The following is a 14724-nucleotide window of genomic DNA, read 5'->3' as shown; positions in this document are numbered from 1 at the left end:
CCGAGCAATCATTTACTTACGTAAGGTAGCCTACGTATGGGAAGAAGGACTTTGAATCACTTCTATGTCGATATTGCTCGTTGCGCAGCAGGGATCGGGTATGCGGACGACGGTATAATCCCACTGCTGGAGAATGCCATCTCTGATGAGTTGGCCCGGAAGGTCATCTACTTGCGCGAACCTACGGACTATTACGACCCGGTATACCGACTTTCACCGGGACATCGACCACCAGGACGGAATTACGACAGAAGGTTTGCCGACCGGATGAGGAATTTCAGGGCGAATTCCTAACAGGAATAACCCCAGGGGCGACAACAGAGACCGATGGCCACTTCTAATAAGAGGTTCTCGCGCCCCATAAGCTAATAAGCTATGCATACTAGGTTCCAGCCAAAGCTCACGCTACTGTGCGTGATTCCTCGGTATTGAGACAGTAACCTGGTAACGGAAATGGGGATCTTGACGAGGTCTGGCGCGCTGCTGGACAGAGAGCGTTAATAACTGCAAGCCTGCGGAAACATTGAGGTTTCTGCTATGGTGCCACTACCGGTCTGGCCGGTCAGCACTATAACCTAGTTTGGAATTTATGTAGGGAATATCGGTCAGTACGTTTTGCTTACTCACCACTAGCCTAAGGAAGGATCATACATAATCTGCTCGTAGTGATGATACTGGTTAGCCTGCACGTGATGAAAGCTTGTGTTGCAGATCCGACCACGAAGCTCAAAATTGGATACGTACTAATTATTCTGTATGTTCGCGTCTTTTGTTGTCGCCGTGAGGCACCGAGAGGGCCGAGCAATTGTGATGTCATCAAAGCAGAAAGTCGCCGCGCCTTCGCGCCCTCGGCACCGCGGAGCTCCGTCATGGGCTTTGATCCACGAATTAATCTGAGAAATCGGGGAAATCGCTCTTTGTCTTGAGGAATACTTTCGTCGCTTTGATCCATTATGGCCGTCTCTCATCATCAGCAAAGACTATTACAACTCTCAGACTCTCGGCAATATCTGCACTTGCATTGCGCAGCTACTTAGCTATAATTTGTGGGCAATACCGTCAAACATACCATCGAAAGCTAATCCAAAGCTAAAGCTCTCGTATTGTTTTTTTTTTTTTTCCAAAATGCCAAAAAGCACGAGAAATATCTCAAAAGAGACCATAAGCAGTCTCTCCGATGCGCCAACACCGCTTCCAGGCAAAGTCCTCCAAATCAGATCCGGAAAAGTCAAAACTCTCGTCACCGAACCGTCCGGCATCTTCAAACAAGTCCAGCAAGGGCGTATCTTCATCAACGAGCACGGCATCGGCAATGACAAGCACGTCTACCCCATACACTGGAGTACCGAGCGTGCTCTGCACCAGTACGCCTCGGAGCACTATGAGTCCTGGCGGTGCGAGGACGGCTGTCCCAAACCGGAGCTCTTCGATTACGGCGCCTTTGGGGAGAACATAGTTGGCACCAACATGAGCGAAGAAAATGTTTGCGTCGGCGACGTCTACCGCATCGGCAGGGATGTCGTGGTTGAAGTGAGCGAACCTCGCAGCCCGTGTTACAAGCTAAATTTGCGCTTCGAATGGGGCAGAGCTCTAAAGCGCGTCAATCGCACGGCGCGAACGGGGTGGAATATGAGAGTTAGAACGGCGGGGTATATATGCGCGGGTGACGTGATGGAGCTCATGGAGCGTCCTCATCCGCGATGGTCGATTCTCAATATCAAGCGCGTGATCCAGGGGAAGGACGTTGCGCTGCCTTTGGTGGCGGAGCTGTGCAACCTGAGCGTGGTGACGAGCATGGTCCGGGAATTTGCGCTGAACCGCTTGCAGTCGACGCCGAAAAGATACGCAGTCGTGGATATCACACCCGTTACTTCGCGAGTCAAACAATTCACCTTTCAACTCCGAGAACCTTTCACGATCAACGAACCCACCTTCAAAGAGTTCGCGTTTGCGCAGATTGAATTCGGAACGGATGATGAGAGGTATTCGCGGTCATACTCGATTGTATCAGGCGACCTGAACCGGTTTTCCCTTGGCGTGGCCCACGACGATCATTCCAGGGGAGGATCGAGGTATCTACACATGAAGCTCCAAATAGGCGATATAATCACCATGGCCCCTGGCGGGGTCCCAAAGGCTGTAGAAGACGAACAGAAATGCGTGGAGGAAGGACTGGTGGACAGACGACTTGTCATAATCGGAGGTATCGGCGTGACAGCATTCCTCCCAAAGATTGCCCAGTGGAAGAAGGAGGACATCGACTACGAAGTACATTACGCAGCGCGAAACCGCGAAGAGGCTGCATTCCTGAACCGCTTCCCTGGCGAGAACATGACGCTATATGCTAAGAACGAAGGCAGACGCCTAGACTTGGATGTCCTGATTCCGGGCTCTGATAAGGATGGAAAACACACTACGAGAATTTACTGTTGCGGCCCAGAAGGATTGATGAAAGCCGCTCAGAGACGAGCTAGGGAGATGGGATATCCAGATCACATGCTGCATTTCGAAAGCTTCGGAGTGGATTCCGCATCAACGAGGGGCAAGCCTTTCACCGTTGAAGTGAATGAGCTCGAGTCACACCGGAAGAAGACATTGGACGTGCCCCCCGACAAAACGCTGCTAACGGTATTACGGGAGGCAGGCTTTGATATGACCTTCTTCTGCGAAATGGGCGGCTGCGGTGCTTGTAAAGTCACTGTTTGTGACGGCAAGGTTGATCACAAAGGAACGGCTCTCTACCCTGAAGAGAAGAAACGCAACATGCTCAGCTGCGTTAGTCGTGGAAGTGGACACATTAAGATAGAGTTAGACTAAGCTAGAATGTACATTCAATTGGAGGTTTATTTCTTTATAGTTATTCCGGCATGACTTTTCCTCGTGTAGTGCCCCAGGGTGGCTATGACATTGGTGGCTACCACATGCCAGCTGGGGTAAGCATCCCCTTGATCACCACAGCCCGAGGCCATCACGCACTTTTAAACCTGCTAATAGCTTTTGTTTTTCTTAGTCTGTCGTCGGCTTCAACCCTTGGGTTGTTCATCGTAGCAAGGAAGAGTATGGCCGAGATGTTTACGCGTTTCGGCCTTAGAGGTGGCGCAAAGGGGACAATGGCGACATGCGTAAGTTTCCCTGACGAGTTCTGTCTCCAATATTCGACCAAACTCTTCATAGAACATTTCTTCTTTGCCTTTGGATCCCGAACTCGAGTGTGCCTTGGTCGAAGTAGGTCTCGCAAGCATCGAGTTCAAAGGTTCTGCTAACTCATTAGCGTAGATATCAGTCAGATGAAGATGGCCAAAGTCCGATCCCCAGACGTCCGTGACTGGGACCATTGCTGAGGAGGTGGCTATATAGCTTACCCCAACCCTCTCCCTATACTTCGATCTCGAGCTTACTAGCCCTAAGGCAATTTCGGAGGGAAAGTGCTAGTAAGTACCCCACTATGAGTGATGTACTTGAATGGTTTATTGACCATTGTTCCAGTTGGCTCGTTTCCCCTTCAGTAGCAACTGGCTCTAGGCTGGAAAATCTAAGTTCATGCCCTCATCGGGTCTGCTCTGACATGATTAAGACCTTTAATGCACCAACGTAAATCATCAACCTCATACTTAAATTGCTCAAGTTGGTATCTCATGAATCAAATTTCAAAAACCCAGTTTTTCAAGAAATTTGTCTCTTGTGTAATCTTGTGATCTGCTTACTCTGGCCTCTTTGCTGTCATGCCCTCATGTTCAAGTCCGTCCTCATGTGAGATTTATCACGTACCTGATTAGGTAGACAAAATCCACTCAAACTAGACCTTTGAAGTGGCGTGCTCCGTTTCTACCACGTCAATAGGACCATCTCCCTTCCCATTTTCCGCAATCCGAACGTTCGCTTCTTCACCATCAAAGATGACGGCAATCTCTTCCAAAGCCTTGCCCTTAGTCTCCAAGAACCACCCATAAGCGATGCAAGCCTCCACAGCTAAGATAGCAACATAGACTATATAGAAGCGCCACCCAATGTTCTGGATGCCGATCGGGTTTACGTATTGGTTGACAAAGACGGCAGCTTTGGTCGAGAAGACGTATGTTGCCATGCCCTTGGCGCGGATGGAGTACGGTAGGACCTCCACAGAATAAGCGACCGGCAAGGGCGAGAAGGCGATGCAGTAGAAGACTTGGTAGATGAAAATCAGCGCCATGACGGCGATACCGGCGGAGCTGGCACTGGTTTCGGCGAATCGAGCTGAGGCGATGGTCCAACCGATAAAGACTACGAGCATACCGCAGGTCGAGATGCGGAAGAGGGGACGGCGGCCGATGCGTTCCACGAAGAATGCAGTAGTCAGGGCAAGGCCGAAGTTCCAGATGTTGAGTAAGCCATTGACTAGAGCTTGTGTGTTCTTGTTCGTGATACCGACGGTGTCCATGATTCTCGAGAGGTCTAGTCCGCATCAGTCAACGTCCAAATCTCACTGAAGTAATGGGGAAGTTTCGTCTTCTACTTACAATAAGCAATCAGGCCGTTACCAGACCATTGGGAGAAGAATCCCATGCCTATTGTTAGCGTCAGTATGGAAATGGAACTAGATTCTTGTATGCTTGGACGAGATTCTTACAGACGACAAGGAACATGCGGTATCGGTTGCCTTTCGTCTTAACCATTGATGCCCAAGTTGTACTTCCAAGTCCTTCAATGCGATTAGCAAATGCGTCAAGACTTCATGGAATCTCCAAACTTACTCTTCTCATTGTCGATAGCAGCTCTGATCTCTTCAAACTCCAATCTGACCAGCTCCGTCTCTTCGCCTTCGCCGTGGTATTGCTTCAAGGCCTCCATGGCCTCGTCCCCACGATCGTGTGAGATGAGCCAACGTGGAGACTCGGGAACAAACCAGATGGCTGCGAGCTGCACCACACTAGGTGCCATCTGAAGAAGAGACGGAATTCGCCAAGACCAGGTGCTAGGGATATTTCGAGTACCAAACGTGATCCATGCCGCCGCGATACTACCGACATACCAACTGCCAAGTCCACGTCGTCAGCCCTTGGTTCTTAATTTTCTCCAATTGATTGCTTAAGATGATAGTACATACCAGGTATTGCAGATAGCCGTGATGGTGACGCGATCCTTGGGGTGCGACAGCTCGCTGACCAAGCTCGGCGCCGAAGTCGTCGCAAAAGAAAGACCGAATCCGAGGATGAATCTGCTCACGACAAACATGGCAAACGCGGTACTCTCGCACTGCAAGATTGCACCAATAATCATGATACAACTTCCCGTCGTGATACCCCATCGTCTTCCAAACTTATCAGCGACCCACGGAGCGATGGGTGTCGAGCAGATGCTCCCCAAAGCCATGATGGCACTCATCAAGCCGAGGACCGCCCCGCGCGGGTTGTCGAAGAAGTCGTCAAAGTAGGAAACGGTCTGGAGGGAGTTCATCATCGAGCCATCGTATCCGCTCGTGGCGTACGAGACGACGGCGGCGGGGAAGAGGAGGAAGTAGAGCTTTCGGCGGGCGGCGGATTTGTACCATGTGGGAGACTCCTGGGCGAGTTGGGCGATGCGAGAGGGTTGGTAGCTCTCGCTCGCGGCCGCCGGTCCGCCTTGCTGGCGAGCTCGTCGGGCTTGCTGGTCTTGCCTCGGGGCAGGGAGGCGTTGGCGGAGGAAGTTCATTGTGGCAAGTAGTATCGTAGAAGAACAGAGAAGTTGACAAGAACTAAGCCGGGAGAAAGGAGGCAAGGTTGGCTCAGTAGTGGAGATGAACTTATGAGTTGAGAACCGAGACCAGATAGCCGGGATCTTCGTGTCCTTATATGCCCGTGACCAAGTTGTCCTGTCGAGGTGGGACGATGTCAACAACTCTTCTGGAACGCTTCGAGACTTTGCCAGGTTTTGCTGGTTGGATTGGTCTCAAGCAGTCTTGCTAGGTGACGGCGTTACGAAGTCGGCAGATGGGCTTAGGAGGAGAAGTATTCCGATCGAGCGATATTACCATTGGCGCGGAAAGCTAGCCCTTCACACTCACACACGACAATGTTAGCAGAACCGTACGCTTGGGACGCAAAGGCTCTGCCTGCCGAAGAGGACTTGGGAACTATCGGTACAAAGACAGGGGTTTGGCAAGTCGGATGATGGGATGCGGAGAAGATCCGGGGGCTGGGGTAAAAGCAAACTTGGTCCCCACATCCGGGGCATCACGAGATGAAGTTGTCTGGACGAGTCTCCATGGGGAAACGAACCATTAGAAGTTGCGGATGAAGTCAAGCTCGCCTGACTCGTCCGATTGTTTCCGTAGAACGAAGGGCAGCAAACCCGTGTAAACTAGTGAGAACAACACCAGTTGTGTAGCGTCGGCCGACGATAGTGTGGAGTACGTATGAGATCCCTGGCTCCTCTTTTCCACAAGATTGGCGAATCATGAACCTTCGGGGGAACTAGATGCTTCCCCCGGTCTGGTCTGGGCGCCATCGGGGCATCCAAAACCTTCCCCCTAGCGTCCTTTGACTCCTGCGGCTGATGTCGTCCGTCGTCTAAGCTATGCGGGGCATCCAAATGATTCCCCCGAGTTGGGGAACGTGGGAACGTGGGGTCGGGGAAGCGTCGAAGTCTGCCCCGAAGGTCCAACGCGGGGGACTCTAAGTCGCGTGTTGGCCTTCGGCGGCGCGTATGTACGAGTTCGGTCAGCCTATGCTTTACTCAGAGATAATGGGACGTCATGGGGCCTGTTGTGTGGACCTAATGCAAAGACTCCGCAATGAGAGTGACGGATCGTACGAAGCTCTGGCTTGGAACCGTTGCGCGTATGCGAAGGGTCCTATTTAGGAGCTGGACTTGCCGTTGGGGTCGGTTGGTCCCTGTCCCTTGATTCTGCCATCCTCGCTCATTTTGATTCAATCTGATTGCAGCAATGTCAAACGGAATCCTCAGAACGTCCGGCTCCAGCATTGTCGATGCTGAGGGCAAGCCTGTCCTTCTCCGCGGCGTAAGTGTCTACCACTTTATATCCAGAATGCAACTGTCCGAAGGCCCATTGCTGACTGCCTATCGCGATACAGACGGCCCTCGGTGGCTGGATGCTGATGGAGAACTTCATGAACGGCTTCCCCGGTCGTGAGCACCAGATTCGTGCAGCACTGCTGAAGGTGCTCGGCAAGGAGAAGTGCGATTTCTTCTTCGACAAGTTCCTCGAATACTTCTTCACCGAAAAAGACGCCGAATTCCTCGCCTCAATTGGCTTCAACTGCATCCGCCTGTCTTTCAACTACCACCACTTCGAAGATGACATGAACCCCTTTGTGATCAAAGAGGAAGGCTTCAAGCATCTTGATCGCGCAATTGAAATCGTAGGTTCCTCCAACGTTTCTCAGAGTCTTCTTCTCGACTAATGTTTCTTCTTGTAGTGCGCCAAGTACAAGATCTACACAATTCTCGACCTCCACTCCGCTCCTGGTGGCCAGAACCAAGATTGGCACTCAGATAACCCGACCGGATACGCCGCGTTCTGGGACCACAAGCATTTCCAAGACAGAGTTATCAACCTTTGGCAGGTGATAGCGAAGCGATACAAGGGAAACCCGTGGATCGCAGGATACAACCCTCTCAACGAACCCGCCGACGTCGAGTGGACTCGCCTTCTCGCCTTCTACGATCGCATCGTCCCCGCCATTCGCGACATTGATCCCGAACACATTCTCTGGCTCGAGGGCAACACGTTTAGCATGGACTTTTCCGGCTTCACAAGGGTGTTCGATAACTCTGTCTATGCGGTGCACGATTACTGTGGATTCGGCTTTCCCAACCGCATTGGTAGATACCAAGGTCTGGCAGATCAGGATGCCTATATCCGCCAGATGTACGACCGCAAGGTTGCTTTCATGAAAGAGCACAACGTGCCAATCTGGAATGGTATGAACACCTTTAGGTATGAATAGACAAATCGCTAACCGTCGAGGCGCAGGCGAATTCGGTCCAATTTACGAACGAAAGGAGTACAACCCAGACTTCGAAGAGCACAACGAGGAACGATACAAGATGCTCGACAAGCAAATGGCAATTTATACCGACGAGGGCATTGGTGAGACGACTTGCGACACGAGACCTTTGAACATTCGCTAACAGCTCCATCCGCAGCATGGAGTATCTGGGCCTACAAAGACGTAAACGTCATGGGCATGACCTACCTCTCCCCCGACTCCGCCTGGCTAAAGCTCCTCGGCCCCATGATCCGCAAGAAGCGCGACCTTGCCGTCGACAGCTGGGCCTACGACGACGCACACCTCCAGCCCAATCTCTTTGGCCCCCTCCACAAGTGGTTCGAAGACAACGTTCCCGCACAATACAACAAGAAGTACCCGTGGCAGTGGCGCATGCACATGCACGTGTTCCGCGGCATCCGCGGCATCACCATGACGGAGTACATGATCCCCGAATGGGCCGATTACTTCAGGGACAAGACGTTTGAAGAGCTGGATGAGCTTGCTGCCAGCTGGAAGTACGAAAATTGCATTCAGCGAGAGAGGCTGAATGAGTTGTTGAGCCTCTATGCGCCGATGACGCCTGGGGACAAGAGGTTGGAGGGCAAGGTGATTCCCTCAGAGGTTGAGAAGGAACAAGGAAAGCCTAAAGAAACTGTATCTGGTGTTGGCGTATTTGAGCTGGCACCTGATGAAAAGAAGAAGCATCTTGCTCAGGCCAGTCTAACCCCAGTTGCTGTTGTTTCATAGCTTCGAAACTTTCATTAGCCTCGACATCATGATGAGGCTGACTGGGTTGCATACACTGGCGTTATTTGGGTTTCGTAGAACAATGACTACGGGTTCAACTCTTTTCGATTCACTTGCAATATGTACTACACCGATTTGAGTCAAGGAAGAATTGACCGCCATAATCTTCGCTATGCTTGGCATTGATCGGATTCTACAGCTTCTCAGGCGAGATCCTTGCTATATGGGAATAGTCCTTATTTAAGGTAGTCCGCCATACGTCATCTGGGCTTTCCACAAACTTATGTTTCCTGAGCAATCCCGCAGTCTATATTGGCTGGATGAATCTGAACAAGCCACGAGCTCTCGGCCCTCAGGCCGAACATCACGGACAGACCGGCAAGATCCCGGCGCCGCGCGGCGCTAGGACGGCCGGGGAGTAGCGGGGAAGTTCCCCACGTAATGTCCCCTGAAGTAACTTGAAGCGTGGGCCTCAGCCAGTCAAATCCGCCAAAGAATTCCCCTTTTCTCCAGTGGATTTTCCAGTTCCATCTCCGCAAATCGCACAACTCACTCCCGTACCCTTGTGCTCCCGATGCCGATGGGCGGCCGATCATGGATGACTCCGCGCCGTCTTCCTCCTTCTCTGCGGCCCATTACTTTCCGGCACGACGCCGTGTATGGCAGGCATGCACCAACTGCCGGGCCCGCAAGACGCGATGCGACGCTGCCAAGCCAAAGTGCAGTCTCTGCGTGACGCAGAACGTGGAGTGCGTCTACCGCGACTCGAACCAGCCGCGCATCGAGCAGAATACCAGGATCTTGTTGGAGCGCATCCAGATGTTGGAAGATCGCTTGCTTTCTTCACCGGTATTTTCTGGACAACAGCAATCGCAGAGCCAGCAAGCTTCCCAGCCGTCTTTAGATACGCCATCACCACAAGCTACACGGCATGCTACAACTCCGCGATCGGCACACCATACACAGCCCGAGGCAGGTCCTGACTCAACGTCAACGAGGAACCAAACAGACGCGGTTCAGACAAGGAATGCTGATGCAGATGCTCAAATTCCAATCCCTTTATCCCATACAGCGAATGCGAACCATGTCTTTGAGTGGCCGATAGTAAAGCAGCTGCTAGCAGAAACGGACTCGGAGTCACAACCGCCGCGGCCAGCTTTTCCGGGAGGGCTGCGCTCAGCGGAAGCAACTGACATCTTTTTCCGCAAAGATACAGGTACAGATTCTTCGAAGTGCCCTCCAGAGTCTTGGAGATTATTCCAAGACCGGAGTCTGCCAGTATCCATCCATGCCGCTGATCGGTATCGGGAGGTGATCCATGAGTACTTTGCCGAAGTGAACATCTTCTTTCCTCTCCTCTCCCCAGAGGACATCATCAACACTTTAAATGAAGTAATAGCGTCTGAAAAGACTGCAGGTGTGGTCTCGCCCCTCACTGCGCCGGCCCGGTATTGTTTATTGCTGTTGGTCCTCTGCATAGGATCCTTCGTCTACACTGGGGACTATCGCATCTCATTGGATGAAAGAGCAGGCCGAGATGGAGGTCAACGCCAAAGACCCATAAGTTCGAGCATCATTGGAGACTTCCCGGGCATCGATGAGCAGCTGTGGCGAAAAGCGCGACTTTTGCTGGGCTTCATTTCATCTGAAATCAGCCTTGAAGCAGCACAATGCACGATGTTGGCGAGGTCAGACTCATGCTTGTATACTTAGCATTGTTCTACCTGAACTGACGGCTTGCAGCTTATACATGAATGCGAACGGAAAAGTAGCAGATTCTTTCCACTGGGCGCATGCAACCGCCGTCAAGTGTGAAGCGCTCGCGAAAAGGTACTTATCTTGAGAAGCTCGCAAGTCCCGCCTGCAAGCAACTCGGTTACTAAAACAAGAAACAGAGATGCCACAGGCGCAGAAGGCAATGATGGATTCTCGGACGCCTTCCGTAGACTCTTTTGGGTCGCACTTATTTACGAAGGTGACTTTGTGTCCGAGATCTCAATCACATTACCCTCAGGTATAGCGAGATACGAAGAAGTCGTACCCTACCCGGCCCCCGAAACACCCAAGCAGCACAAAGACTTCACCACCAACCAGGCGACCCCGGAAGCCGAGGTGACGAGTCCGTCATCGACGTCTTTCTACAGGACCGAGGAACTTGTCGCCTTCCAAATCAGTACCAACGCGGCAATCAGGCGGTTTCTCAACCGGGTTAACAGCGTCGTCTTTGATAGCAAAGACCAGTTCCGCATGACGCGCACCAACTACGCCAACTGGCTACTGCGGATCACCGAGGATCTTTGGTCCTATCACGGTGCGCTTTACCGCAATCTCCCCGATTTCCTGCTCACGAGCCAGCCTAGAAGGACACCTGGGCAACAGCCGGAAATTGCGAGTTCTCCTATGACACCCGGTATCATTCGAGTTGAGGAGTTGGGCAACAATCCGTGGAATGTGCTGAGGCTCAAGGGGCGGTACTATGCGGGGCAGTACATCATTCATCGCCCTTTCATCGAATACGTGATGTTGAACATGGCGCACTTCGAGACGCATCCGTGCCGGGAGGCGATATTGGAGCGGTGCCGAATGTGCCTTGAGGGTTGCAAGGGTTTCATCAATGTTTTCGACATTGATCCTGCCAACAGCATTACTGGCCTATTTGCTGCCGGAATGGTGTAAGTGCGAAGCCTTAGGCTACAGAGCACCACTACTGTAGAGGCTCGTTTCTGACATCTCCTTAGGACCTTCACCATGGTTACCATCCTCCGAGTGGCGACAATGTGCCCCGTCTTCAAAGAAATCCTGCCGGAAGATATTGAGGGTGCGATGTTTGTAGGAACGCGGAACTTGCGGCGATTCAGCATTAGCGTGAGGGAGTTTGAGTGGCACTTGAGCGTATTGGAAAGACTTGCGGCGTCTTGTAAGAATAGAATGAGTGCTTAGGTTGCGGAAGACACATCGCTGCCGCATTTTCGAACGCGGGAACTCAAAACGACATGCTCGGTGGATACCACTGTCAAGAAAAGTCTCACAATCTGTCGTTCTAGGAGAATCAAGCGTGAAAACTCCATAGAATTCTTCATGAGGAATCGCGGTGGAAATTACCTCATTCGAAGTCTTCTAGAAACCTCAATACTCAGCTTCTATCGCTGTACTGTTTCGCTTCTCAAATGTCGATCAGACGCGGTTGGTTCCAATTCCCTGGTTAGACGGGTCCATTCAAGAGTCGATTATTTGAGATGGCTGACTCAATAGACGTGAGTAAAGTTTCATCCGAAAGATAGAGCGGTGTCAACGAGGATGTCATCCAAACTTGTGACGTTGCAAGTCGCTGTAAGCGAAGCCAAATCCATGGGAACCGAAAGCGAATGGGCAAATGAAGATCTCGAAGACGAAAAGGAAATCTTCCCTACAGAGTCAAATAAAGCAAGTGATGATCTTGTTGGTAAATTTACCTCATGCTTAAATAGCGACGAACATCCTGAGGATTCAAGCTATCTAGAACAACAACTCTTTAACCATTCTGACTTATCACGCAAGTCGTTCGCGTTGGTTTCGCATCTTCTTGCTCAAAATTCCTATCTCTTTCCTCATTCGTTCTACTCCTCACAACTTCACTAATCTACTGTTCAATCATCGATTCAATTTCGAAGCAAAGCAGAATTCTCGTCATTGACTTGAATAATTCCTATCGAATATGAAGTTCTCCGTAAACGCCGCTCTCTTGATCTTGGGGCTTACAGCGTCTGTCCATGCGAGTGCGTACTTCTTAAAGCTTCCGGCGCCAAGACGTCCATCTGCACTTGCGTGCTAATATAGATATTGACAGCTCCCCAGAAGAAGGGTGGTGGCGTTGCAGGCCAGGCCTGCACTGACGGGACATTCAAGGGAACTTGCTCTGCAGACGGTCGATGTGGGTTGGAAATCCCGCCCAATGAGTTGTCCAGCCAGATTGTCGCTGGCCAATGTGGCCGATGATTAGACCACTCTGCTGTTTCAATTACATCAAAGAGACAAACAAATAGAGAAAATGCATGTATTTAGTGCCACATACACTGATTCCTTGAGCCGCACCTCTGAACCTGTGACTGTACTGGTGTTTATGCGTGGCTTTTGCTAGATAAGACTCTCGGCTATTCTCGGCCAATCGCGGCTCTTAATGAGCCGATCTCCTGATGATATTGCTCAGTCGAGATCTAAGTCAGAATAATAGAAAAGAGAAAGAGCCGTTTCAGGGTCTTTGACATTCTTGCCTGTCTCATTATTGTGGTGAGTCACCTAGCAGCTCATTGGTAGAACACCGAAAGTGGCTGCATCGTTCATTATGAATCATACCTCGTCACCGTGATACTAAGAGTTTATTGGCGGACTCTTCCAGTTATAGTGGACCGTCTCAATCATGGCGTACATCCTTGGTCTGAAGGGGCTTAGTCCTGCGGCTCGGACTTCTGGGCCATCGACCACGGTGTTGAAAACCCGTGGATGTTCGGAACGCCGCCTAGTTTGTTTATGTGAATGCAAGTAATTATATAGATATGGGAATCATCCGAATGGAGCTTATTCCATTCCATCAATTCAATCGAAAAGACAACTTCAATTTTAGATACAACATCGGGATCCAGTTCCGCCCCCTCTTCCAACTAAGACCAGCCAGAAGCTAATTCCACTCAAACGACCACTTATCAATGCCGGGTGCAACAACAACAGCAACGAACACAGCAACAACTGCGCTACTTCGGAATTCGATGGACTCGCTCTCGAATCAGAACAACAACAACATACCACTTTCCCCGGAAGAGTCAATTGACTCTCACAGCGCGGGCATGCAACCATTCATTCCTGGGCAATGCCTATTCTGCTCCAATCTCTCAGCAGACTTCCCTGCCAGTGTTGCCCACATGCAAAAGTCACACGGCCTGTTTATTTCACATCAGCAAAATCTACTCGTCGACCTAGAAACTCTCTTCAAGTACCTGCACCTAGTCATATTCGATTATCGGGAATGTCTACATTGCGGGACAAAGAGGACAACGGTACAAGCTGTACAGCAACACATGGTCGGCAAAGGTCACTGCAGGTTTGACCCAGAAGACCAAGACTCCGAATTTGCCGACTTTTACGACTTCACTTTCTCCGAGACCGAAGGCAACGAAGGAGGTGACTTTGAGAGCGACAAAGACGAGTGTGATGTGCAGAACGAGCCGGCAAGCCCAAGTCAGCCGTTACAGGTCGATGAAGACTCTCTTCGGTTGCCATCAGGCAAGATCATATCCAAGCGGTCCTCGGACCAGGCGGGACCGTCTATCAATCACCTAAGGCGCCGAATGCGGACCCCACCTTCACGACTAGAATATGTCCAGGTAGAATCTGAAGAAGAGGGGTCCAGCGAGGACCCGCTGCATCCTGGTCGGACACAAGCACTGTCTAAAAGAGAAAAGCGAGAGAAGGCGGTGATCGCGCATCAGCTAGCAAACATGAGGGCGAATGATCGAAGTGCACTGATGCACTTATCTGCATCGGAGCAGCGATCGCTGCTGGCGGTGCAGTACAGGAATGAGGAAAAGGTGCAGAAGGAGGAACGGCGCCGGCAGGGTAAGATTGATCGGAAGGGGAACAAGAACTTGTACGCGTACTGGAACACAGAAACGCCTGTTTACCAGTGTGGATAGATAAGACGCTGTATTAAATCCTAATAAATTTCGGCATCGTCTTGTGTATCTATTTACTTGAAAGTGGCCATGTGTTCTTGGTAGTTTTGTAGGATCGGAAGTGATTTGGCAAGCATTCTGGTAGTAGCTGGAGATGGTCCCCGGGAACCAGATTTATTGAACTCTGCTCGTGGAGGACTTAACGATGTCGAAGTAGGTTCGGAAATCACGCTTTTGAATCGAGATCTACGTCATGCAGTACACCGACTAGGTTGACCTTGCGTTGGATTGACGTGGATGGAGACCTGTCAAACTTCAGACAGATTGGCCGATTCCTGGATCTCCCACAAAAGAGGGCAAGA

General features: G+C 51.0%; 5 protein-coding genes across 5 annotated transcripts; 4 read left to right on the top strand and 1 right to left on the bottom strand.

Moving 5' to 3' along the window:
- Positions 1–1125: 1125 nt before the first annotated feature.
- CABS01_05394 (uncharacterized protein) lies at positions 1126–2817 on the top strand (the record flags this gene model as incomplete). Its single annotated transcript, XM_060538764.1, has 1 exon — positions 1126–2817. The coding sequence occupies one exon, from the start codon at positions 1126–1128 to the stop codon at positions 2815–2817; it is 1692 nt and encodes a 563-aa protein (XP_060405026.1).
- An 84-nt stretch (positions 2818–2901) lies between these two features.
- On the top strand, positions 2902–3263 carry CABS01_05393 (uncharacterized protein; the record flags this gene model as incomplete). Its single annotated transcript, XM_060538763.1, has 2 exons — positions 2902–2933; positions 3011–3263. The coding sequence occupies 2 exons, from the start codon at positions 2902–2904 to the stop codon at positions 3261–3263; spliced, it is 285 nt and encodes a 94-aa protein (XP_060405025.1).
- Positions 3264–3796: 533 nt separating this feature from the next.
- Positions 3797–5667, bottom strand: CABS01_05392 (lactose permease; the record flags this gene model as incomplete). The annotated part of the gene is made up of 5 exons (XM_060538762.1): positions 3797–4431; positions 4497–4544; positions 4607–4678; positions 4731–5011; positions 5084–5667. The coding sequence occupies 5 exons, from the start codon at positions 5665–5667 to the stop codon at positions 3797–3799; spliced, it is 1620 nt and encodes a 539-aa protein (XP_060405024.1).
- Positions 5668–6901: 1234 nt separating this feature from the next.
- CABS01_05391 (murein transglycosylase) lies at positions 6902–8717 on the top strand (the record flags this gene model as incomplete). The annotated part of the gene is made up of 5 exons (XM_060538761.1): positions 6902–6976; positions 7050–7337; positions 7395–7899; positions 7952–8068; positions 8125–8717. The coding sequence occupies 5 exons, from the start codon at positions 6902–6904 to the stop codon at positions 8715–8717; spliced, it is 1578 nt and encodes a 525-aa protein (XP_060405023.1).
- Positions 8718–9311: 594 nt separating this feature from the next.
- Positions 9312–14383, top strand: CABS01_05390 (uncharacterized protein; the record flags this gene model as incomplete). Its single annotated transcript, XM_060538760.1, has 5 exons — positions 9312–10405; positions 10461–10547; positions 10613–11389; positions 11456–11634; positions 13587–14383. 5 exons carry the CDS (start codon positions 9312–9314, stop codon positions 14381–14383), a joined length of 2934 nt encoding a protein of 977 aa, XP_060405022.1.
- Positions 14384–14724: the final 341 nt, after the last annotated feature.

The sequence above is a fragment of the Colletotrichum abscissum genome (genome assembly GCF_030869225.1).
Source record: "Colletotrichum abscissum strain IMI 504890 chromosome Unknown Scaffold_11.1, whole genome shotgun sequence".
NCBI lineage: Eukaryota > Fungi > Ascomycota > Sordariomycetes > Glomerellales > Glomerellaceae > Colletotrichum > Colletotrichum abscissum.
The sequence above is the reverse complement of the archived record's forward strand: the minus strand, read 5'-3'. Positions and strand labels throughout refer to the sequence as shown.